Genomic DNA, 26,961 nt, shown 5'->3' with positions numbered 1-26,961 from the left:
GGTGTGCTGGGGAGGCAGCATTAAGAAGAAGGACGCCCCACGCCTGGACAAACTGGTGAGGAAGGCAGGCTCTATTGTAGGCACAAAGCTGGACAGTTTGACATCCGTGGCAGAGCGTCGGGCGCTGAGCAGGCTCCTGTCAATCATGGAGAATCCACTGCATCCACTAAACAGTGTCATCTCCAGACAGAGGAGCAGCTTCAGCGACAGACTGCTGTCACCGTCCTGCTCCACTGACAGACTGAGGAGATCGTTCCTCCCCCACACTATGTGACTCTTCAATTCCACCCGGTGGGGTAAACGTTAACATTATTCAAAGTTATTGTCTGTCTGTATAACTGCATTGTTATCACTCTTTAATTTAATATTGTTTTTATCAGTATGCTGCTGCTGGAGTATGTGAATTTCCCCTTGGGATTAATAAAGTATCTATCTATTGTAAAGTGCCTTTCATATCTATCTAATATAAAAGTTGGTGCATTTCATACTTTTTATTTACTTAATCCATGAGTCAGTTATTACATTTTTGTTTATTAAATTGTTTTGTAACAATGAGTCATATTCAAAAGTAACAGCGATAATAGAATGCAATTCCATGGGTTAGTAGACGACATTAAATCTGTGCTTTTAAACGGAACATTACAATGGAGGCTTACGGAGGCTCAGTGGCTTTCATACACAGCAGACTGCCATTCACATGATGTGAAAATGGTATCGACTGATGTGTGTTAGTACTGGAGAGTCTGTGACTAATTGTTATTCAGATATCTTAAACATAACATTTTTGAAAATTTACCCAATGTAGTAGTAGCCAATAAGTAGCAATTGAATACTATTTAACAATACAAAGTGTCCAATACTAGCAAAAACTCAGTATCAGTAATACACTAAGAAAGGAGAAAAGGAACTGAAACAATAGCTATTGATATTAGTTAAAGCACAGTAATTCATTAAAATTACACAAATAGGAAAGAACTTGGAAAAGACCTGATATATTGCGTAATGGAAATACAAATTGTACAAGATCAGGGGCTGGCTGTGATTGTTTGTGTATATCTGGACTAAAAGGTCAGGGGCTTAAGCCACTGATGCCCCCCACCTCCCTTCACCAGTGTCCATTTGTAAACCCATCCTGTGTTTATATCAGTTTGGGCAGCGGTGTGTTTCCTGTGTTATTAATTAAACACTATTAAGCTGCAGGATGATAATGTTGGTTCTTTACAACAATAATACATCTGCAGATGATGTTGTTCCATCAATTCAGTCTTACATAATTACAGTACTTTCCACTTCCATTTATTTCCAGAAAAGTGACTTTTTTGTGCTCTGTTAGTTAACTTACCTAAAGCAGCAGGAGAAGAGTGCCACGGTGTGAGGTGTTGCCCGTGGGCACTCTGCCCAGTGTTTTACTCACTTGCATTGGGCATCAGACGAGTAAAAGAGGAAAATCTACAAAATGTACAAGTTCAAGCAACTTTTCTTAAGGTGAAATTGAAACAGTAAACTCATTCCTAGATGAAGCTGCACAGAACATTTCTTTGTTTTAAGGCAGACGAGTTTGCAAATGTGCGAATGCTTTTCAATGGGAATTTTGAAATCTTAAAACGTTTGTAGAGCACAATCTGTTCAAGTTATCTGAACAAAATTTGAACTGTCTCAACAAATTTCTTTAAAGAATAAGTGTACCGCATCTCAAAAAAAACTGGTCCATGCAGGGCCGAGTTGTTTCATTTGGAAAGACGGACGGACGGACAGACAGGCATGGGTTTTTGCAATACGTGCTTCACACATTACATGTGGACACACCTATAAAAGAAAAAAAAAAATTTCATGGAGTATCCTTATTAAACCTTAACCCGCCGGAACTGGTTATAGTCGGTTCCCAATGCAATTTGCCAGTACGCCAGAGCTGATTATATTCGGCAACGTGCATTTATTGAACTCCGTAACCAGCTAAAGTTGCTTCCCAGTGCAATCTGCCAGCACGCCAGAGCTGATTATATTCGGCGACGTACATTTATTGAACTCCGTAACCAGCTAAAGTTGCTTCCCTGTGCAATTTGCCAGCACGCCGGAGCTGATCAGTCAGTACCGTACATTTGTTGAGCAGCCATCTCGTGAACACTGGCGCCCCCTGCAGCCTCACTGTCCCTGGGATTGAGCCGCTGCACTAGACTAGCCTGTAGGCATCAGCGCGTACCTCTGTGTGCTTGAGTGCAGCCAGTTCAAGCGCAGTTGGCTCAGTGATTTACTGAATTTCATCAATGGCGTCAGTCGCACCTTGTACATATTGTTCCAGTAGTTTTTTTTATAGTTTTAAAAGTTCTTTGGCAGTGTGTAAAATGATCCGTGTTGCAGTAATTGTGATGCTTTTTACATGAATAAAAAATACGTGTTCCATTAAAATTTCACTTTTTCTTTGTGAATTGTGATGTTTACTTAAGAAGTGCAACAAAAAAGTATTTGGCGTCCAGGGGTGCATTAACCCCCAAGTATGTGGCAGTTTAAGGGTTAAATTATATGCAAGAACATGTACAGCACTTATTACTAAGACTGGCTCTTCAGTGTGCAGAAGCCGGGGGCTAGAAGAGCCTAGCCTAACATCTCCTAAGGAGGAACATCATGAAAGCTGTCCTGTCCACGAGGAATGGGAGCTCTCTTATGGATTCTCCACAATGAAAATCTTGTGAGTGTGTCTTTGTAACCTGGAGGTTGCTAGTTCACGCTTCAGTAACAGTAACCACCTCAGAGTCAATTCTTGGACTGAGACATTCAGCAGTCTTACAACCTGTGGTTAAAAACGGTCTCTGAATCTACTGGTGCTATCGCTCCCGTACAGTATGTGATAAACAGCTGGTATCATCGGAAATATAAATGATCGTTCTACTGCACTAAAGTAGCAAAGAAGAAGGAATCATTCCAACAGGCTAACATTTCTGTTCAATTCTGCATGGTGGAGTGGGGAAAAAAATTTCCCAGTTGATGTCAGCAACCGCCAGTCAATTCCAAGAAATGCCTACTGAGGGGGGCAACACCAACTATTAGAGCCAAGGGTGGACTTTATTTTTCCACAGATGGGAATGGCTGCAGGAAAGTCAAACTTTCATTGTTTTTTTTTTCTTCTTCTTCATTAATCACATCACCTTTATCTAAGGATAGTATTTAAATGAAGATCACACTTTGATATGTCCACATTACGTTAAAACAGAAAAATATTTTAAAGGGTATACTTACTATTTCCCATGAGCTAAATTTTGAAATTTATAAAAACTTATTCCTGGAAAGCATCAAGGCGATGGTTATTTTGACTAATGCTTGTATCATGGATGAATAAGATCAAAGATGGCAGGAGGAAGCTGCTATCATAATTTGGACAACCACTATCTGAGCAACAAACTGAAACAAAGTCCCCAATTAGCGCAGTTTACATACAACTGAATGTTGCTTCACTAATTCAAAAAAGGTTGAAGTAATGGATTCTAAACAGCATGGAGATCTAAAATAATAACTTGAACTTTTTCATTGTTGGCATTATATTTATTTTTAATACTTCCCATCAGACTCTCTCAGTAGAATTACAGCAGAATCATTCACAGCTTGACTGCTTATTATTCTAGCTGTCTGCCATGACAAGGGTATATTCCATACGCTAAGAAATGACCTCTGGTGTTTTCTTAACGCACACAGAAAGAATCATCCCATTATCAACACTGACTTTAATATTTCTGGCAATTATTTTGCTGTAACCTAGCTCAAAAATCCCTGAAGCGACAAGCAAGTCACCTTGACATAACCCAGGTGAGTTAGGAGATAAACTGCGACATTTCAATCAAGCAGTGGGTTGTTGTCTAGAACCAGGCTTCTCTTTAAAGGGGCTGCTTTTGTGTACATATTTCTCTCTTTCCTCGCGTCTCTCATCTGCACATATTGATGGAGGCAAAAGAATCATTTTCATCAAGATATCAACCCTGGTTCTCTACCCATCAAATTCTGAATATGGAGGATTTTTCTTTCTATACTTTTTAAGAAGCAGCATGGTATTATGGCTATTATTGCTCAAACGTTAGCCTTTCTTTATTCTTGACTATTAGTCAATATTCAAATGAACTGAAATACATTGCGTTTATGCACACACACCTCTTTATAGACAATGCTGTAAAAATGTATCCGCTCCATTACAATTTCCACTATTGTTACAAATATTTTGACACTGATTTTTTTTTCCGGTCCTCAACCAAATCCTAAGATAGTTAATGGGCACCTAAGTGAACAAACAGCATGTCTTATTTTGTTTAAATGTATTTCAGGGAATGAATAAACAAAGTTCTGTGTGAATGTCCCTTACATTCCCTATAACTCAGTATCACTCTTTTATAGAGCTATGGAGGACAGCACAGCTGAACATTGGTACCATTGCTGCCACGGAGTAAGGAGACCAGGGTTCGTATCGTATCCCAGGTCCTCTCTGTGTGGAGTTTGCAAGTTCTCCTCATGTCTCTGCATTGGTTTCCTCCGGGTTCTCCAGTTTCCTCTAACTTTCTAAAGACATGCAGGTTAAGTAAATTGGCAACACTAAATTTTGCCTAGTGGGTGTTTTGTGTTGGGGTCAGTGTGTGTGTGTATGTGTGGTCACCCTGCGATGGACTGGCAACTTGTCCAGGGCTTACTTCTGCCTTGTGCCCTATGCTAGCTGGGATAGGCCCCTGCAACCCTGGTCTGGATTAACACTAGAATTACCAGAGCCTACGAAAAAACTCGTAAGTCCGTCCCACCTTAACTCGTGTCTTAAATCCGTTTGCACATCTCCGCCAGAGTCTTTTGTCATCTAAATGTGCTGATAAACAAAAGCTACTAGCAGCCAGCTATTCCATCCCCCCACCGACTTAGAATGAACTTCTCCTAGCTCTTACCTTGATTTGATTATCTGGGATTGAAGTGGAGTTTTAGAGTGGAAATAATTGTAGCGTTATTTGGAATACACGCATTTCATGTGTGTTCCGTTTCTAGAGTAGTCTGTGCAAACACATTTTTAAAACAGAAACGTTTTTCATATTCTAATAGTAAATGACAAAATGTAGGCATAAACTATATAACGTATGAAGTCTGAAGTCCATATATCAAAGAAACACTTTCACAAAAGGTACAAATAAGAGAACACGTGCGCTTTTAAAAAAAGCCGCGTTAGCATGCCACATTGACACTCTTACTACAACCGCCGCGGTGGCGTAATGGTATCAGTTCCTGACTGGGAATCAGAGGGTGGCGAGTTCGATCCCGCACGGCTCCACTTCGAGAAATGAACTGCTGTTATTCTTACAATTTTAGAATAACAACATAAATTTGATTTCAGTCTGTAACAGCCGGTGTAACTTATGATACTGGTAAAGGTTAGCTTTTTTTTTTTTTTTTAATTCACTTTTCATTCTCGCAGTCGCATTCAGAATCAATCCATACAACCCCATCTGACATAAAGACGCGCTATAGGTCTGCAGTGTACCACGATGCATACCCCCCCCCCCCCCGCCCCCCCCCCCCCCCCCATAAAGGGTTCTGACACACAAACGCTGGCGAAGTTGCCTTCTTCATATCTCACCGTCACTTGAAATCAGCAGTTCTTAGCATTGCACCACGCAAGCTGTCGTATCAACCACCAACTGTAACTTGCTTTCTTTATTCTTCGGTTATAGTCTTGAATAAAGTGCACTTTTATTTATGTGAAACCAGCTGTGTCAGATGGGGTTGTATGGATTGATTCTGAATGCGACTGCGAGAATGAAAAGTGAATTAAAAAAAAAAAAAAAAAAAAGCTAACCTTTACCAGTATCATAAGTTACACCGGCTGTTACAGACTGAAATCAAATTTATGTTGTTATTCTAAAATTGTAAGAATAAGAGCAGTTCATTTCTCGAAGTGGAGCCGTGCGGGATCGAACTCGCCACCCTCTGATTCCCAGTCAGGAACTGATACCATTACGACACCGCGGCGGTTATAGTAAGAGTGTCAATGTGGCATGCTAACGCGGCTTTTTTTAAAAGCGCACGTGTTCTCTTATTTGTACCTTTTGTGAAAGTGTTTCTTTGATATATGGACTTCAGGCTTCATACGTTATATAGTTTATGCCTACATTTTGTCATTTACTATTAGAATATGAAAAACGTTTCTGTTTTAAAAATGTGTTTGCACAGACTACTCTAGAAATGGAACACACATGAAATGCGTGTATTCCAAATAACGCTAGAATTATTTCCACTCTAAAACTCCACTTCAATCCCAGATAATCAAATCAAGGCAAGAGCTAGGAGAAGTTCATTCTAAGTCGGTGGGGGGATGGAATAGCTGGCTGCTAGTAGCTTTTGTTTATCAGCACATTTAGATGACAAAAGACTCTGGCGGAGAGGTGCAAACGGATTTAAGACGCGATTTAAGGTGGGACGGATTTACGAGTTTTTTCGTAGGCTCTGGTAATTCTAGTGTTAAGCAGGTAAGAAAATGACATGAGATTACTACGGAGGAACTGTAGCTCTCTCTGGCTTGCATAGCACCTTAAATTTAGAAATTGTGGTAGGATTACAAGCATGAATCGTGGTTTCATGGCCAAGCCACAACATCTCTATTGGTTGCAGGTCCAGGTTTTGATTAGACCAGTCTACATTTTAGTTTTGCATCTTTTCAGTCATTCTTATATGCACTTGTGGTAATAACATAAAACATCTGTTTAGTTTCGATTGACAACATCTTCAGTCATAATGAATTGAAAGCACTGATATAAAATATATATTTGGTTTTAAAGCTTGAAAAACATAGTTTCAGATGAAAGAAAGCAAAACAATGCCAAATTGCTTAAGCACCGTTAACTATGGAAAGTCTGTCAGTTCAGTGTCACACTGTCACTTAAGTGAAGGGCACTAGTAAGATGCAGTGACACTGTCACACATTACATGCAGAGCTTAGCGCACGAGTCTTCCATTCATTACTGCAAATTGTGGCACCGGGATTGACCCCGTCTTTATTCAGATATTTCGTTTATGATGGAAACATTAGAAACCACCAAGCAACTTTTCACCTACCTGCTACTTTAATTTGAATTCATGAGAAACGTAACAAACACAAATACGGCTTACAGTGAAATGATAACTGAAAGAGAGAAGAGACAAAACTCTTCAGCAGGCCGCACTAGCATGAATACTTTTTCTGACTTATCACACAGTCGAGGCTGACAGGTAATGCATTTTTCAAGTGTATTAAGAGGAGCTGCTATTGATTGATTATATAATGCTTTTAAGATCTGATATTTAATGTGTACAATTCATGCATAAGAGAGAGAGAAAAAATAAACCTCAAGTACCTTTTGCTTCAACCGATTTTTCACCTCCTTTATTCCCATTCGTGCATGATCTTTTGCCTGTAAAAGAAATTTAGCTGTGTTACTCATCTCTGTATGTTTCCCTTTAGTGTAATTCATTAAAGCTTAAAAATAAGAGACTGTGCTGAACCAAAGAAAGAGAGTACAAATGTGTGCAAGATGTATCAGAAAAAAAAAATGAAGTAATTTAAGTAGCATGCTTTTAATTCTGCCTACCATAAGATGTCATGAGACTCTCGTACTATACAAGACAACTATACAACTACAACTATACAAAGTGCACGGTTTTTAGTTGAAAAATTAGGTAAAAATAAAATAAAATAGATAAAAAAACAACCAATTAGGTACTGTATATGTATGTATATATACCTCCTCTGGGTAATATCCTGGCACTCCCAGATACTACAACTGAACGTTGTGTATGTTTCCTCACGTCTATAAACATTTCAAACCTTAGCATCTGAGACTTGACATTTTAAAGAAAGTTTGTTAGGTCACTTTATGATATCTTAGACCCAACACACAACAGCCTCTTTATAGTAAAACTGAAATGCACACAAATGCATACGGTGGATCACCAACAGGGGTGAATTTATGGGGCAGCTTTTGGTTGAGGCTAGGCATGTTCAAAGTGATGCCTATCAAACATTAATTTAATCCTGTGTTATATTCAATCCATTCACCTTCAAATTAATCCATTTTAGGAAAGTTTTATAATAATTATTTAGAAAAAACGTGTTTTTTTTTTTATTGTTGGGGATAGCTCACCTGCACAGCGTCATAGAGATTAGTTCTGCCGCTACACAACTTTAGGAGTCAAAGGCTGAATCCTGGCCCCGTCACTATCTGTCTGCCTGTGCTGTTTTTACTCCTCTGTCTTAAAGAATATGTGGGACAGTTCAACTGTATATGTTACAATGAACATGGGAGTGTAAATGATTTGTGCTCCATTATATTTCATTCACACATTTCGACCAATGTTGCCAAAACAGGCCCCTGTGGCCAGAAATTGCCTAATGTTATGGGAGTTAACGGACCACTGGCTTGTGACATTTCAACTTCCCACCTCAGTGCGTTCACGCGAGTTTCTAGTTGGACTACAGTATTTGGTGAATACTCGATCTAGAAAGAAAAAAAAAATCTCTATTAAAGATAAATTGAATTTTTTAATGGAGATAAAGAGAAATTTAAATATATTAAATGAGTATCACTTTTTTCAAAATGCAATTCTATCACAAAATTGACCAGATTATAGTCAGATTATGACTAAGGTGAAAAGCCAGGGCTATGTCCCAACTTGGAAAATTTTGTTAGTTTAGGTAGCTCTGTGTTCATTAGGCGTTCACGGTGGGATTTACAACTTGGAAACTTGTGTCTACCGTCTGTCCGACAGCAAGTGAATGCAACACAGAGTAAGCATAAAAGTGTTAATGGTCACTTTTTATGTTACAGTTACACAGGATCCTAAAACGTTCCCTGAGATGTGCATGTCAAATGTCCTGTATGTGAGCACAGAGAACAGCTATAGGGCTCCAGTGATGGTAATTCCACTGCCACACCAGGGGTGGGCGCTGTGTCTTAACGGCTTTCGCTTTTTCTCCTTCTGCAGACCGGATGACTGACAGCCAGAACAGATCTGACATCACTCCTGGTGTCAGTCCACCTGGACCTGCCTCTTCCTGCTGAGAGGACTGAAAGCCGGAAGCTCCGTCATCTTTGGCAGTGCTGCTTTGAATTCACACCCTGCAGAGATGACTCTGCAATAATCAAGACGGTTTTCAACTTTTTGCTGCATCCAGTTATACGAGGTGGCCTAATGGCACCCCAACTGTTTATCGTTGTGCTCTCTTTGTTTTACACATGTTAATTGGTGATACTGATTTGGTGTAACTCAAAGTAAATGAGAGATGCAAAGGGCTGTTGGCCTGTCCAGGACAGGATCCTGTCTTGTTCCTGGTGTTGATGGGATTGGCACAGACAGTCCTCCACCAGCTACTCTGTGGCAGTGATTTGAGTAATGCTTCGTTCATTAGAACAATAAGTTGTATTATTTTTTATTACTTATTATTTGGCTGTCGCTTTTACCCAAGGTGACTTACAACACTTGAGACACAATTGGTTACATTTGGATAGTTTCTTCCATTTGGAGTACAGGCAGATGACGTGACTTGCTTGTGATCGCACGGTATCTGCAGCAGGATTTGAGCCTACAACCTGAGGGTTTGAAGTCCAAATCCATAACCACTTAGGCCACACTGCCCGCCAGAGAAGAGAAACAATAAAGCATCTTGTGACTAATGGGAGTTGCCCACCATAGAGTAAAAAATAAAAAAAGGTAAACAGTTTGTTTCCCATGAACAGATTTTTAATCAGTGACATTACACTGAACTGCTGACGCATCTATGAAAGAGCATTAGGAAAACAAAATGCCCAGAGAAGTGGCTCTTACAAAACTGCATTTTGCACCTTAACGGTGCATCTGCACACCCTGCATTGTCACTCAATGAATCTTTGACCAAAAACAATGTGGTTGTTTCTTCGCATCCCCCGGTATTTGCCAGATCTCACTGCCTATAACTTTTTTTTGTTACCAAAGGAAGAAATCCAGGAAAAAATGTAAAAGGTTCTAGACATAGTAACAAAAGATGTCTCCAGGAATCAGAGAAGTGCTGGGACAACTGAATTGATTGCATCTCAAGGAGAGTACTTTGAAGAAGATTAAAACAAAAATTTCAGTAAGTTTTATAATAAAGACTTTTTTTTTTTTTTTTTTTTAAAACAACTCCTGGAAAGTTTTGGCTTTCCTTCCCTCGGAAATTATAATCAATGTGCAGAAAAAAAAAATGATAACCAGTAGAATTCAAAACTAGCAATATGAAATAAAGCGAAGGTTTTTTCTTTCATGAACCCAATTTGGGACAATTAGGAACACGCTGCACCAGATTTTAAAATGGTGTTATGTCATGATGGAACTGCAAACCAGCAATGGGGTGTTGTATCCATCAAGCAGTCTCTAATATGGCGGCATCCACAAGTTAGTCAAGTCGACAAAATCGTTTTTAGCAAAGTTAAAATATAAGGAAGCACAAAATGAATAAAACCACTAGATAGATAGATAGATAGATATGAAAGGCACTATATAACAGACAGACAGACAGACAGACAGACAGACAGATAGATAGATAGATAGACAGATAGATAGATAACTTTATTAATCCCAAGGGGAAATTCACGTACTGATAAAAAACAACATTAAATTAAAGAGTGATAACAATGCAGGTATAACAGACAATAACTTTGTATAATGTTAACGTTTACCCCCCCCCGGGTGGAATTAAAGAGTCGCATAGTTTGGGGGTAGGAACGATCTCCTCAGTCTGTCAGTGGAGCAGGACATTGACAGCAGTCTGTCGCTGAAGCTGCTCCTCTGTCTGGAGATGATCCTGTTTAGTGGATGCAGTGGATTCTCCATGATTGACAGGAGTCTGCTCAGTGCCCGTCGCTCTGCCACAGATGTCAAACTGTCCAGCTCCGTGCCTACAATAGAGCCTGCCTCCTCACCAGTTTGTCCAGGCGTGAGGCGTCCCTCTTCTTTATGCTGCCTCCCCAGCACACCACCGCGTAGAAGAGGGCGCTCGACACAACCGTCTGATAGAACATCTGCAGCATCTTATTGCTAGATTACTAGATCTCGTTGGCCTCAAAAACAACTCAAAAGAATACTCAACTTTTACAGGCCAAAGAACAGTTGGAAAAATTTAACTTTTAAGCTAGATCATGACAAAGCGGGTGAGTTAAATGCTTCCAAATCTGTATAGTTATGTCATCAAGGCATATTCAAATGGTTGAAGGTCTCCTTCAGTCCTGTCATCAAAAGAGGGGCATCTGATAGTGAAGCCTGCCTCTTAATAAGCATAGGGAGACACAGACCTTCGACAAAAGAATTAATATTGGAATGGAAACAGTTGGGAGCTGTCATGAAAATAAGACCTCAGCACCATCATTTTCATTCTGTTTTTACTGCTGAGGGCCATGGTAACAACACACTGAGTATGGCTGACCAGGTATCCACAGCGACGTCATCGAGCCCTTCCTGAAAAATACACGGATGCTCCTGGGACAAGCAAGAAATCAAATCCTTCAAAGTGTGTCCTGTGCCAAAGGGGCACCCAAACTACATGCTCAAATGGCTCTTTCTCAATCCACAGAAGCAGTAGTTATACTCTGAGGTCATCCCATACAACCAAACTCCACACCCTAACACAGAGAGGGGGTCCAGGCAGCCATGAACAGGAAGCCCATATCAGGAGCAATGTGCTCAGAATCTCACTCTTTGAGGCAATAACGCAGAGCCTGTGGCCCAAAGATGAAGATGAAGAGTAAATTAACCACCTCGTCCATGGATTTAGCTCTCACTATTCCACCACAGCCCTATACAATAGGATCCAGAATTGGACCAAGAGGGTGTGAAAATGTGAATGCTACATTTATAATTTACGTGTATATTCATTCTTGACTAATACATCATCATATTTTTATTTTGCTAATCCTGATGACGGTTGCAGGAATAATGTGCTGAGGTGACACACTAATTTCTAATAGCACAAAAAAATGCATTAAGAACTCACAATCTATTGTAGATGCCACATGGGCTGGATGGGCATCCCAGCCAGAAGAAGGGATGGTTTCTTACCCTGATGGGGGATTGCCTAACAGGCAGATGGGCATCCCAGCTGGGGAGGAAAAAGGCATCAGACCTGGAAGGAAGGGAGTGGCGGTCAGCACACTAAAAAGAGAAGATATCACTGGGGGCTTTTTTACTCCATCAGCATGCTAGATGGCAGCAGCCCTGGATATCGGTGCCCAGTGGAAAGCCAGCAGGGAAAGTAGGGAGATGTAGTCTGGCACAGCAGCCCTGCTGGGGTCACTGGGTGCGGCAAGAAGGCGTTGCAGGGAGACAAGCTCCCCGCCGTATGTTCTTCCATATGACCCGGAAGTACTTCCATCGGGCAGTGGCCCTGGCACCAGAAGTACTCCCAGGTCATTAATTAAAATTGACCGAAACTCTCTTGGCCAGGCAAGTTGAAGCTGGGATGAAGAAGGGCAACACTTGACTGGAGGAGGGCAGTGCGGTAGTGAGAGAAATTGTGGGGAAGAATTGAATTGTCTGCGGTGGGCTGGCACCCTGCCCGGGATTGTTTCTTGCCTTGTGCCCTGTGTTGGCTGGGATTGGCTCCAGCAGACCCCCGTGACCCTGTGTTCAGATTCAGCAGGTTGGAAAATGGATGGCTGGATGAATTGAATTGTGGAGAGAGAAACCTGTGCTTTTTGTTACTTGTTTGAGGAATCTGGTTAATAAACCAACATTTATTTGAACCCGGGACTGTGCTTGAGTGTTCGTGTCGGGGTTTGAGCTCGCTGACGCCCTTTTTTCCATCACACTACACACACACAGAGCAAATTCTTAGGACGACTATACTAATACTGAGTAGGGCCTTCTTTTGCTCTCAAAACCTTCTTAATTCTTCATGGCATGGATTCCACAAGGTATTCCTTTGAGATTCTGGTCCAGGTTGACACGATTGCATCACATAGTTTGTACATTCAGGCTGCAAATCTGCATCTGCTGTGTCTGGTATCTGAGAAGTCCACTGAAGAACACTGAACACAAGGTCATGTTCATGACACCAGTCTAAGATGACTTTTGCCTTGTGACATTATGCACTGCCATGCTGTAGGTAGCTATTAGAAGATGGGTAAAATGTGAACATGAAAGGATGGTACAAACAGGTCCAAAATGTGCCAAAGAAATATTCCCCACACCATTACACGACCACCACCACCAGCAGCCTGGTCTGTTGACACAAGACAGGTTGGGTGCATGGATTCATGCTATTGATGCCAAATTCTGCTCCTACCATCTGTGTGTCTCAACAGAACTTGAGATTTATCAGACCAGGCTACATTGTTTTAGTCTTCAGCTGTCCAGTTTTGGTGAGGCTGTGCCCACTGCAGCCTCAGCCTTCTGTTCCTGGCTGACAGGAGTGGAAACCAATGTGGTCTTCTTCTGCTGCTAAAGATCATCTGCCTCAAGATTTGATGTGTTGTACATTATGAGATGAGTTTCTGCTCACCACAGTCATAGAGAGCAAACATCTGACTTACTGAAGCCTGTCTGCTCAAACCAGTCCGGCCATTCTCTCATTAACAAAGCGATTCCATTCATAGAACTGCCACTCACCACACGTTTTTTGTTTTTCGCACCATTCTGAGTAAACTGTAGAGACTGCTGATTGTGAAAATCCCAGGGGCTCAGCAGTTACAGAAATACTCAAACCAGCCTGTCTAGCACCGCACTATCATGTTACAGAGGAATCACTGAGATCACATTTTGTCCCCATTCTGGAGCTTGATATGAACATTTACTGATGCTCCTGACCCGTATCTTCTCGCGTTAATGCACTACACTGATTAGTTAATTGCATGGCTAAGCAGGTGTACAGATGTTCCTAAAAATTTGCAAAGTGTCTTTTTTACTGCTAAATAATAAATCAAATTAGGCCGCCTCCGTGTGTTTATACTTTGTCTCTGTATTTAAAACTTACTATCAGCAAATTATGGTTTATGATAAAAGGCAGTCTAACCCAAAACTGAAGCTAATCTGCGTTGACTTATTGATAAGTAAAGATGTCAATAAGGGTCTGCTTGATTTTATTTTCAACTGCAATATGGGATCTTTCAAAATGAAATATAAAAAATAAAAAAGTTCACTGTGCAACTCCAACTTCATTTGTCATCATACAGAAAAAAAAATGAGCCTCCTTAAACCATCAGAAGGACATTTTCAGAGGAAGACACTTGTCACTTGCATTAGCATTAAAGTGCCATAACCACTACCTCCTTTAACTGCAAAAACACATTTATTTTTCTGTTGTCAGTATTTTCTAATAAAAACACAAAGGCATAACACTTACAAACTTGTAGACGGTTTTCATCGCTGGGTTTGCTTTCGTTTTCATTGTATTTATGAGAGCTCCACTTCCTTTCTGTGAAAACAAAACAATTTTCCATTAATGAAAGTGACGTTTCTGCAGGCCTGTTTAGGTGATCCTGATACCTGGATTTCTGTAAGTCACCATTAAATAACTGATTAATAGCAGGAGATAATGGCTAAGATAAAAGCAAAAAAAAAAAAGTGAGAAAGGGATTAGAATTAGATTCTTTTTCTTCGAGCCTTTTCCTTCATCTTAAAGAACCTAATTAAAGAAGAATCACGTACAGATGTTTATATGCAGGTCATGTTATTTCAGCGAGGTACGACACGTTAGGCCATCCAAATTATACAGCAGCTAAAAAGCTATGAAACGCCAGGAGACAAATCTCATTCAACAGGTTTTATGCAAGAAGTCATTTGAACATTTCAAAGTGAAATTCTACATGCACAATCATGGGATGCTAATGAACTTGGGGGAAAAAAAGACAAATTTAAAGTAGGCAGTTTTTTTTTTTTTTTTTACTGTTTCTTCAAGCTTTTCATTGAATTCAACCATAATGAGTGACTAAAAACAGATGGGCTGCAGTGTGTGTCTGCACAACCAAAGCTAAAAATGTTAGGGGGGGGGGGGGGGGGGGGGGGGGGGGGGGGGGGGGGGGGGGGGGGGGGGGGGGGGGGGGGGGGGGGGGGGGGGGGGGGGGGGGGGGGGGGGGGGGGGGGGGGGGGGGGGGGGTGGGGGGGGGGGGGGGGGGGGGGGGGGGGGGGGAGGGGGGGGGGGGGGGGGGGGGGGATAGGGAAAGAAAATGAAACAACAATATCCATCCTGCACTGAAAGAAACTGAAGTAAAGCCTTCATCAAGGTGACATAAACCCCCTAATGACACAAACTGAAAAAAAGGATTTAAAGCCAAAATAACATCCAACATATGTAACACAATGGCTGTTTAATAAGGAAGTCAGAATAACCCCACTGAAAAGACACACACCGACACTGGTCTGGTATGGTAACTGCAACATATCCGACCACAACCACCTGCAAAGGATAATGAAGACAGCAGAGAACATTATTGGGGTGTCTCTACCTTCACTACAGGACATGCTTGACAAGCGCAGTGTCCGCAAAGGCCTGCAGCATTGTGCAGGACCCCTTACACCCCTCACATGGACTTCTCACACTTCTGCCATCCAAGAGAAGATTCTGCAGCATCAGAGCCAGATCTGCCAGGCTGCTGGAGAGTTTTTACCCCCAAGCTGTCAGACTCCTTAACACCAGGCGGACCCCTGGGACCTTCCACACGGCCTCAACCACCGCTAAAAACAGAATTTTTATACATGTGAGCCACTGTCCTGTAAAGACGAGTGTGTAGGTAGAAAAGAACTGAAAATCTCGTAGTGACCTTGAAGGATTTGACACTCTTGATGTCCTTCTGCTGTGAAACATTCTGACCTGTCATTGTTTATACGTCTTAAACAACTATTAGCATACACTGATAATAGATATAGATAATACAGAAATTATTTATTATTTATTTTATTACATATCTTACACATCAATATTGCTACTACTTCTTTGTCCTATCTTTGCACAATGTCTTGTCTTGTTTGTGTTTTAATTTTTAAATTTTAAATTTTAATTCTATCCATCCATCCATCCTCTTCCGCTTATCCGTGGTCGGGTCGCGGGGGCAGCAGCTTGAGCAGAGATACCCAGACTTCCCTCTCCCATTTTAATTTATTTATTGCACATCATGTTGTTACACTGTGGACCTTGAGCTTCACAATTTTGTCTTTCTGTATACTTGTATATGTTTAAGATGACAATAAAGTTCACTTTGACACTGCCAATATACCCTCCAGGCACACTCAACACTGCATTAGACACGAAAGGACACAAAATGGACGGACAGACGGGTCGGGCTAATGACAGCAATCACTGATACGCCTGTGGTGAAATAGTTATAAACAGGGGCCTGGCTTACTGATCATATCTCAATCCTGCCACACACATAAGATCAGAAGACTTCTTGCGTGATGATGATAATAATAATGATAACAATAATAATAATCTAAACTAGTGAAACACAAAGGCCTATGGTCCAAACCAGGGGTCCTCAATCCCAGTTCTGGAGGGCCACAGTGGCCGCAGGTTTTTATTCTAACCCAGTTGCTTAATTAGAAAGCAATTCTTGCCACTAATTTCATTTCATGGCTTGTTCGTGCTTTAACTCTGCCATGTCAGCTCATTCTCATATCCTGGATTTTCTTTCCCTTTCTAAGGATATCATCCAAATGATTTGAAGGCTAAAATGGAGGGGTAATTCTCAGTCCTTCACTTTTTCCTCTTCACTTTCCTTCCAAGTATTTAATTTAACCCAATAGTGCATGATAAATACACACAGAGGTGTAAATGGTAACAAGCTAAATGGAGAAATGCTGGTCTCTTTTGTCATTTGCATGTTATTGCTAATTAGGAGCAATTAAAAACCGAGACTACAGCTGTTTCAGATTAAAACAAGCAATAAGGGTTCAAAATCTTAACGAGCGAGACAACTAAAGTGAAACAGAAGTGTTACTTGAGCAGTAAGGGCTTCTTATTAAGCAATTGGGTTGGAGCAAAAACCTGCAGCCGCCGTGGTCCTCTAGGACTGTGATTGAGGACCCCTGGTCCAAATAAAAACCAAGTTAAAGATAAGGAGCTGCTGAAACTTATTATATTTTCTAAATAGTTACTTTTTTCAGTGTGTCTAGAAGTCACTCTGCATTTTATTACTTCTGTTGGCTCATCAAGAGCAAACAAAACTTTTCTATTTTAGCAAAACGTTTTTTTTTTGTTTTCAGCATGAAAGAATACAGCTTACTGATGTAACTCTGCTGAGTAGTGGTCTTCAAAGAAATATCAATGTCAGTGGAAGTTTCTACTATCTGCTAATTGTCACCGTGCCAGTCTGTCTCTTTCTTGTTCTTACATATGATATCCTGGACTTTCTCTTACATGCCATTTAGCCATTGTGTTGGTCTGCTGCTCAACTGTTCTGTATTGAGAATTACTTATTGCTTGTCAATGCTTTTTGGCATCTTGTCTCCTTCTTCACTACTTCAATGATTGGCATGACGCTCAGCGGATGTCACTGCTCTTCTTATTTTCTTTCTGCCATTTGCTTGGTTACCATTTGGTTATCCAATCACTTTGCAATCATTTATTTCCATGTAAAAATGTTTGATGCTCCATGATCAATAAACACAATACTTATACTTGATAATATTAACAGATATGTTTGTTGGTTTTTTGACAGTAAAGTGGCCACCAAGCAGCTGCAACATAAAATTTATTGAGATTTCTACTTTCAGGATTACTTATTGCTTGTCTGTGTGCTTCAGCATCTTGTCATGTTATTCTTTCTTATTCTTCTTAACTTAATTGTCTTCAGCAACACTCTTGATGCTCAGCAGGTGTCACTGCTCTTCTTTTTCAATCTGCCACTAGTTCGGTAACCATTTGGTTTGATTTTTTTTCTGTGAGCACACCCCCACAGTTCACTTTGCTTTCCTTTATGGCCAACAGGTAGCAGCTAACTAAAATTTTATAATCATGATAACTTCTTGCTTCTTTATGTACAGTGCATCCTGAAAGTATTCACAACGCATCACTTTTTCCACATTTTGTTATGTTACAGCCTTATTCCAAAATGGATTAAATTCATTTTTTTCCTCAGAATTCTACACACAACACCCCATAATGACAACGTGAAAAACAGTTTACTTGAGATTTTTGCAAATTTATTAAAAATAAAAAAATTGAGAAAGCACATGTACATAAGTATTCACAGCCTTTGCCATGAAGCTCAAAATTGAGCTCAGGTGCATCCTGTTTCCCCTGATCATCCTTGAGATGTTTCTGCAGCTTCATTGGAGTCCACCTGTGGTAAATTCAGTTGACTGGGCATGATTTGGAAAGGCACACACCTGTCTATAGAAGGTCCCACAGTTGACAGTTCATGTCAGAGCACAAACCAAGCATGAAGTCAAAGGAATTGTCTGTAGACCTCCGAGACAGGATTGTCTCGAGGCACAAATCTGGGGAAGGTTACAGAAAAATGTCTGCTGCTTTGAAGGTCCCAATGAGCACAGTGGCCTCCATCATCCGTAAGTGGAAGAAGATCGAAACCACCAGGACTCTTCCTAGAGCTGGCCGGCCATCTAAACTGAGCAATCAGGAGAGAAGGGTCTTAGTCAGGGAGGTGACCAAGAAACCGATGGTCACTCTGTCAGAGCTCCAGAGGTCCTCTGTGGAGAGAGGAGAACCTTCCAGAAGGACAAACCATCTCTGCAGCAATCCACCAATCAGGCCTGTATGGTAGAGTGGCCAGACGGAAGCCACTCCTTAGTAAAAGGCACATGGCAGCCCGCCTGGAGTTTGCCAAAAGGCACCTGAAGGACTCTCAGACCATGAGAAAGAAAATTCTCTGGTCTGATAAGACAAAGATTGAACTCGTTGGTGTGAATGCCAGGCGTCACGTTTGGAGGAAACCAGGCACTGCTCATCACCAGGCCAATACCATCCCTACAGTGAAGCATGGTGGTGGCAGCATCATGATGTGGGGATGTTTTTCAGCGGCAGGGACTGGGAGACTAGTCAGGATAAAGGGAAAGATGACTGCAGCAATGTACAGAGACATCCTGGAGGAAAACCTGCTCCAGAGCGCTCTTGACCTCAGACTGGGGCGACGGTTCATCTTTCAGCAGGACAACGACCCAAAGCACACAGCCAAGATATCAAAGGAGTGGCTTCAGGACAACTCTGAATGTCCTTGAATGGCCCAGCCAGAGCCCAGACTTGAATCCAATTGAACATCTCTGGAGAGATCTTAAAATGGCTGTGCACCGACGCTTCCCATCCAACCTGATGGAGCTTGAGAGGTGCTGCAAAGAGGAATGGGCGAAACTGGCCAAGGATAGGTGTGCCAAGCTTGTGGCATCATATTCAAAAGACTTGAGGCTGTAATTGCTGCCAAAGGTGCATCGACAAAGTATTGAGCAAAGGCTGTGAATACTTATGTACATGGGATTTCTCAGTTTTTTTATTTTTAATAAATTTGCAAAAATCTCAAGTAAACTTTTTTCATGTTGTCATTATGGGGTGTTGTGTATAGAATTCTGAGGAAAAAAATGAATTTAATCCATTTTGGAATAAGGCTGTAACATAACAAAATGTGGAAAAAGTGATGAAGCGCTATGAATACTTTCAGGATGCACTGTATTTCAATATCTTCTTATTCTTTCTTGTTCTGTATCACTTAATCACATTCTGCAATGTGCTTGAGGGTCAGAAGATGTCACTGCTGTTCTTATTCTTTCCTTATGGTGGTTAACAGTTGGCTTCTTGATCATTTTACCTGAAACACAAGACTGTAAATAATAACCACCAGGTTGTGTCTACTGAAAACTTTTTAAATTTCCATAACCTATCTGACCAATGAGGTCATAAGCTTTTGATTAAGATCAATATCAAGGTTCTAGCCTTAGTAGCTCGTGGGTAATTGTTTGACAACCAGTTTATATACATACAGTATATAAACATCTAGCCTGATATTAGGAGAGGAAAGTTCTGCTAAACAAATCAGTTCAACTTTTTTTAAACAAGTAAATGGAGTATTTCACTAAATCAAATCTCATGACACAATTTACTTAGAATTTCAAACAGCCCCTGACACGTTTCAGTGGGAAAGATTACTCTAAAGCTAGAAGCCATTGACGTCAGAGGTAGCTAAAGCTGCCATTACTCTGCATGACTTTCCTTGCAATTCCAGTCAGTCTTTTCTTAGAAAAAACACAGCGAGTTGGAAAAAGCTGCAATGCGCACCCCCATTACGGTCAGTTTTCTAGTGCGACCATTTGAGGAACTCAACTGTAATGTTCTTAACAGTCTCTACATGTAACTCACCATGACAAGCTATGATAAAATCAAACTGTTAAGGTACCGAAGAGTGACTAAGGAATATTGTGTGATGGAACCAAGACCAAAAGATGAAAAACACAGTTTAAGGATATAGATAGATAGATAAATAGATAGATAGATAGATAGATAGATAGATAGATAGATAGATAGATAGATAGATAGATAGATAGATAGATAGATAGATAGATAGATAGATAGATAGATTCAGTTTGAAAAAATTGTATCAAATGAATTAGGTGTGAAAATGCTGAAGGTTCTTTAGGTTGGCACTTCAACATGTTTTCCACTGGTGCTCTTAAGTACCCAATTCAGTATTATATTAAAATTATTTCTGATGAATCACTTTTATCAAAGTCTGTGAGAATGTCTCAGCCTGAATTAGGTCCTCACTCCTCCATCTCTGATAAACTAAATAGGTTTAATTACCAATTGGGCCAATCCTCTTAGCCCTGGCGTGCATATGTCCGCTCCTCTTGGCAGTTTCTGGTGCTGCTATGTCTTTTTTTGCAGTGTCGTGACATGAGCTTCACAGGACCCCAAATGTCGCCACACCACTGCATTACATGGTTTGAGCAGAATGTTCCTTGATTTGTATTCAACAATTTTCACATTATAACCTAAAATTTTAAGTGCTTCTACATACTGCCTGGATAATCGCAGTGTTAAGAATGTTATGAAAGACTATGTTATGTTATAACATCAAAAGATGCGAAAACAACTCCCATAATGCCCTCATTGACTAAAACCTCAAAATTACACTAAATTCGAAAGGTCATAATCAAGATTGTAACAGCAGTCAGAGTACACTAAAAGGTAAGCTACAACCATGTAAAGTTGAAGAACAATTTTAATTAAGGGAGAAAAAATGTTTCAGTGTAATATTGCATGTTTGCAAAAAAAAAAAAAAAAAAAAAAGCAAATACGTTCCTTCATGTGTTTGAAGGAAATTAGCCCAAGGTTTTTGTATTTCACAAAGCACCTAAGATATGTGATTATCTCTGTAAAGCAGCACACCTATGAATGTGTTACTTCTTAGATGAGCAAAACAGGTTTAAAGTGTTAAAAGAAAAAACAAAAAAAAAACGAGACAACTTCAAAAGATTTTAAAGGTACTCAGCCTTAGCTGCTAAAAGAACTCTTCAAAAGATTTCTAATTAGCAGAATACCAAACTAAAATCCAGAGATCAAATACATTATCTACACGTTAGTCTAAATTTATAGGAAAGGCCTAATGAAGCATTTCTCACTGTCTGCTAATGGAGAGCCCCCAACACCCCCCCCCACCCCTTAAAATCAAGACATAAAGAAGACCCTCTGTTTCTCTTCCAAAAGCTAATAGAGGTACGTTAGCTAGCTGAAAGGCTAATAAAACTCCTGGGATGATTCTGGGAAACGGGAAAAGAAAAAAAAAGGTGCATACTAAGAGGGTGGGAATCCAAATTCTGAGTGTATAGTTTATCGAAAAAAAATGGATATTTTCATATTTGATACAACACTTTATATTTGCTATCTTTTCTTGAAGAAATTTCCAAAAGATGGCTTCAAAATTCTGACACTACCTAAAGCAAAATGAAAGATGCATCAAATGGTCATAATAAAGGACAGGGAACAACCAAAAAGGTGGAAGTCCAACACAAATAACTTGAAGCAGCTTTGAACAATGATATGCCACGGTGGTCCCATCCATCCATCCTCTAAGCTTCTTATTCAGCTCTGGCTCACAGGCACATAAAAGTTCAAAGCCTGGAAGCATTGGGCCCAAAGTGCGAACAAACCTAATTTGGAATTCTGCAGGAAGGATATGGTCTCATTCTTCTACAATAAAAAAATTATTTTGTCTTCTTAATGAAGGTTGTATAGTCCAGGATACGCAACATACAGTAAATATGGGGTGCTTCATATTAATCCTAATATTGTTAAAATTGGCTGTAATACAACCTCTGTGGCATCTCAGAAGACATTCCAGCCAGTGGGGAGGAAAGAAATTGTGTATCATAAATATTAACATGATTACTCACAATCCTGAAGAGATGGCCAGAGGTTTCCTGGCCTTTTAAGCTCCAAAACAGCTGGAAACAAGTGACCCCCTAAGCACATCTCATCTCTCCCTGCACTTCATCTGCCTATGATGACCTGTGTTGTTCATTCTTTCTTACACTGAAATTTGAAATTTACAACGGCTGACCTATTCAGCTTTGTGCTGTGAACTAATGCACATACACTCGTGTGAAAAAGTAAGTACACCCCTTGAAATGTTTTTTTTCTTTTTAAGTATATGTGAACAGATAGACATGAAAGGCACTATATGCAGACAGACAGACAGACAGACAGACAGACAGATAGATAGATAGATAGATAGATAGATAGATAGATAGATAGATAGATAGATAGATAGATAGATAGATAGATAGATAGATAGATAGATAGATAGATAGATAGATAGAGAGAGACAGTCATAAGAAAAAGTTTGGGAACTCCTCTTAATTCTTTGGATTTTTGCTTCTCATTGGCTGAGCTTTCAAAGTAGCAACTTCTTTTTAATATATGACATGCCTTATGGAAACAGTAGGATTTCAGCAGTGATATTAAGTTTATTGGATTAATAAAAAATATGTAATATGCATCATAACAATATTAGACAGATGCATACATTTGGGCACCCAAACATAGATATTACATCAATACTTTGTTGAGCCTCCTTTTGCAAATATAACAGCCTCTAGACGCTGTCCTCCTATAGCCTTCGAACTGTGTTTTGGGTCATTGTCTTGTTACAATATCCAACCCCTGTGTAACTTCAACTTTCAGACTGATGCTTGAACATTATCCTGAAGAATTTGTTGATATTGGGTTGAATTCATCCGGCCCTCGACTTTAACAAGGGCCCCAGTCCCTGAACTAGCCACACAGCATGATGGAACCTCCACCAAATTTGACAGTAGGTAGCAGGTGTTTTACTTAGAATGCGGTGTTCTTCTTCTACCATGCAGAGCGCTTTTTGTTATGAGCAAATAACTCCATTTTGTCTCATCAGTCCAAAGTATTTTGTTCCAAAATGAATCTGGCTTGTCTAAATGAGCATTGGCATACAACAAGCGACTCTGTTTGTGGTGTGAGTGCAGAAAGGGCTTCTTTCTCATCACCCTGCCATACAGATATTCTTTGTGCAAATTGTGCTGAATTGTAGAATGATGTACAGATACACCATCTGCAGCAAGATGTTCTTGCAGGTCTTTGGAGGCGATCTGTGAGTTGTCTGTCACCATTCTCACAATCCTGCTCATATGCCGCTCCTGTATTTTTCTTGGCCTGCCAGACCTGCTGGGTTTAACAGCAACTGTGCCTGTGGCCTTCCATTTCCTGATTCCATTCCTTACAGTTGAAACTGACAGTTTAAACCTCTGAGATAGCTTTTTGTAGTCTTCCCGTAAACAATGAGACTGAGCAATCTTTGTTTTCAGATCTGTTGAGAGTTGCTTTGAGGATCCCATGCTGTCACTCTTCAAAGGAGAGTCAAAGGGAAGCACAACTTGCAATTGACCACCTTAAATACCTTTATATCTCATGATTGGACACACCTGTCTATGAAGTTCAAGGCTTAACGAGCTCATCCAACCAATTTGGTGTTGTAAGTAATCAGCATTGAGCAGTGACAGGCATTCAAATCAGCACAATGACAAGGGGACCCACATTTTTGTACAGCCAGTTTTTCACATTTGATTTAATTTCATACAACTAAATACTAAAAATCTTTGTTCAGAAAACACCACAGTACTCAGATGTTCCTAGGAAATGAAAGACATACCACTGTTATCTTTTTTGTTGAAATGAGAGTCAATTATTATGCAGGCTGAGAGGGATTCCCAAACTTTTTCATATGACTGTAGATAGATAGATAGATAGATAGATAGATAGATAGATAGATAGATAGATAGATAGATAGATAGATAGATAGATAGATAGATAGATAGATAGATATGAAAGGCACTATATAATAGATAGATAGATAGATAGATAGATAGATATGAAAGGCACTATATAATAGATAGATAGATAGATAGATAGATAGATAGATAGATAGATAGATAGATAGATAGATAGATAGATAGATAGATAGGAAAGGCAAGGCACTATCTGATTAGATAGATAGACAGACAGACAGACAGACACTGCAAAAAATGAAATCTAAGCTAAATGAAAAGTATTTAAATTATGTCATTAAATATCCAAAAATTCTATTAATGGTTATTTAGTTTACTTTAAGAAATCTTGTCAAGTAAATTTTGCTTACTCCTTCAGCAGATTTTTTTTTTGCTAAAATTCAAGCAAAACAACCCCAGTCTACTTTCTGTAGTGTATAATATATATATTGATAATGGCAGTTAAACATTTCTTAAATGTAAATATAAATGCACTTTATAGGTTTTAATCATTTTTAGTCATTAATTGCAGTACAGCTTTTTTGCTACTAAAATATACATTAGATAAACTTTAGATAAAAATATACATAGATAGATAAACTTCTTTAATACTGAAGTACAGGGTTACAGCAGCAGACAAAAATGGCACAATATATTGTTATAATATGCTTTGTTATTAAGTTTAACGTCACTGTTCTCTGTGCCCACTGTTATGGACTCATTCATACAGGCAGACCAAGTATGGTACACAGGGGCACAGCATCAGCATTTAGAATTGCCGAGCCAAGCACAGGACTAGAGAGCCAAAGACAACTGGAGAATTGAATAGTCAGCCTAAAGACAGACCAGTATATTTCTGTCTTCTGTCAGCACACCATCCTCTTTCCTTGTTGGGAGAATGAGAACAGTATGTAGGCATTGTGCTATTCCTGTATTTTTGAAGGTGGGGTTTGAGTCCTTTCCTGTCCTTGTTTGGATCAAGAGAAGGAGCCTGTACATGGAGCAACCAGAATATAAGGATGGACCTACGGCCAACACTTTGAAGCTGCCGGGCGGAAGATTATGTCTTCCGTCCGGTGAAAATCCTTTCAGCGTGGCAAACGAAAGATGGCAGACTGCGTAGGTCAAGACACCCACATGCTTGAGAGTCTGTCATAAGCTTCCCGTTTGTGATATCCGCGTGAAACTGTCAGTAAAGAGCTAAATTATCCTCTATACTTCTCGTGTAATCTTGTAACCGTCATATTGCATGTGGGGGGTTATTATAATACCTTTTTTATTTATAATTATTTAAATTAAGGTTAATTAAAACGCCACAATTTAAAAGAACACATTTCCAGAAAGCTAATGCCTCATAAGAAAACATATATACATATAACCAGAATTATAATACACATAGGTATGCTAAAAAGGTACAAATACACATCTAACATGAATTATGTGTAAGGAGGATAGTAAAGTGTAGGCATTTATCAAGTGTACATTGATTAAAATGTAACATACTTATGAGTTCTAGTTTCACAGATGTCACTGCCACAGCATATCACAGATGAGGTCATTGTTTGTTAAGATGTCTGCTAGACCAGCTCAGTATCATTGAAATCAGAGAAGGCACAAATACCAATTCTGCCCGGGGTGATTTCATGGGGTGTACTTACTTTTCACATGACTGTACATCACAAAGATGTGGCCGTATTCTGTTCTAGTCACAGTTAGGTTTTGTTGATGATGCAGCATTCCACATCAGCACTATTTTTATTCACAGTTTCTCATAAAATGCTAACATGTCAAGCCTGTGTTTCTTACTGATTAAGTAAAAGGCTCACCACTGCACTAATATTTGAGCCATAACAAATGTGATCATGTGGACATTATTTTCATAGTACTATCAGTCACCTCCAATCATGTGGCTCAAAACCTAACAGACAGAATCAAGTGAATGTAGAAGAGAACAAATACACTGATAAAACATGTGCAGCGCGTACAGTAGAGGCAACCAATGTTCCAAATTTTCTCCATTTGGAGGTGGTGGCTCTCACGGTGACTCGCTGGAATCCCAATGTTTTAAAGATTGCTTTCTAACTCTTTCCCGATTGCTATATTTCAGTAACTTTCTTTCTTAGGTTTTCTGACATTTCTTTTGATTAAGTAATGGTGTACCGCTTGTTGAGAACTTCTAGCCAACATCACACTGGTGGAAAGGTTCTACTGAAGGGATGTAGTTTCCATTTGGCTCTCAGCAATCAAGCCTTTGTGTGTCTTGTCAAATTAAACTTGTTATAATTTATAATGGGTTCATTGGTTGATTGTGCGACTACAGGGGCAATTACTTTTTCACAATAACATAGGTTTTGCTGAACATTTTTCATTCAATAAATCAAACAATCATTTAAAAACTGTGCATTGTGTTTATTCAGGTTGTCATTTGCATTACACTAAATTTGTTTGGAGATCAGAAACAAAGTTATGTATAAGCAAAAATACTTCTTCATAGCACTGTAAAAAATAAAATGTTAAGGTCTCTGTGTCTGTCTGGTCCCTACGAGCAATCTGATTGGTCAGTTTGGCATTGGTGTGATTGGTAAGTTTTACTTTGGTGATGCAATCGAAAGAGGACATGTAAGTGTGAGACACACAAGGAGTTAAGGCATTGGCAACACACTGAGAGATACCTTCACAGATGACAAGCATAAAAGCAGAAAGGAGGTGAGCAAAGCACCTCAAAAC

The 26,961-nt window shown here is 39.8% G+C and overlaps 1 protein-coding gene across 6 annotated transcripts in view; it reads right to left on the bottom strand.

Annotated features, from left to right (window-relative positions):
• dennd1a (DENN/MADD domain containing 1A) overlaps positions 1 to 26,961 on the bottom strand; it is a 1,314,459-nt gene that overhangs the window by 209,122 nt on the left and 1,078,376 nt on the right. For all 6 annotated transcript variants that reach the window (XM_051931936.1, XM_051931935.1, XM_028809158.2 and 3 more), the window contains exons 17-18: positions 14,339 to 14,410; positions 7,347 to 7,403 (exon numbers count right to left, since the gene is read on the bottom strand). In XM_051931936.1, coding sequence (XP_051787896.1) covers positions 7,347 to 7,403; positions 14,339 to 14,410 — 129 coding nt within the window. The remainder of the gene's footprint in view (positions 1 to 7,346; positions 7,404 to 14,338; positions 14,411 to 26,961) is intronic.

Source organism: Erpetoichthys calabaricus, chromosome 9, assembly GCF_900747795.2.
Source record: "Erpetoichthys calabaricus chromosome 9, fErpCal1.3, whole genome shotgun sequence".
NCBI lineage: Eukaryota > Metazoa > Chordata > Cladistia > Polypteriformes > Polypteridae > Erpetoichthys > Erpetoichthys calabaricus.
The sequence above is the reverse complement of the archived record's forward strand: the minus strand, read 5'-3'. Positions and strand labels throughout refer to the sequence as shown.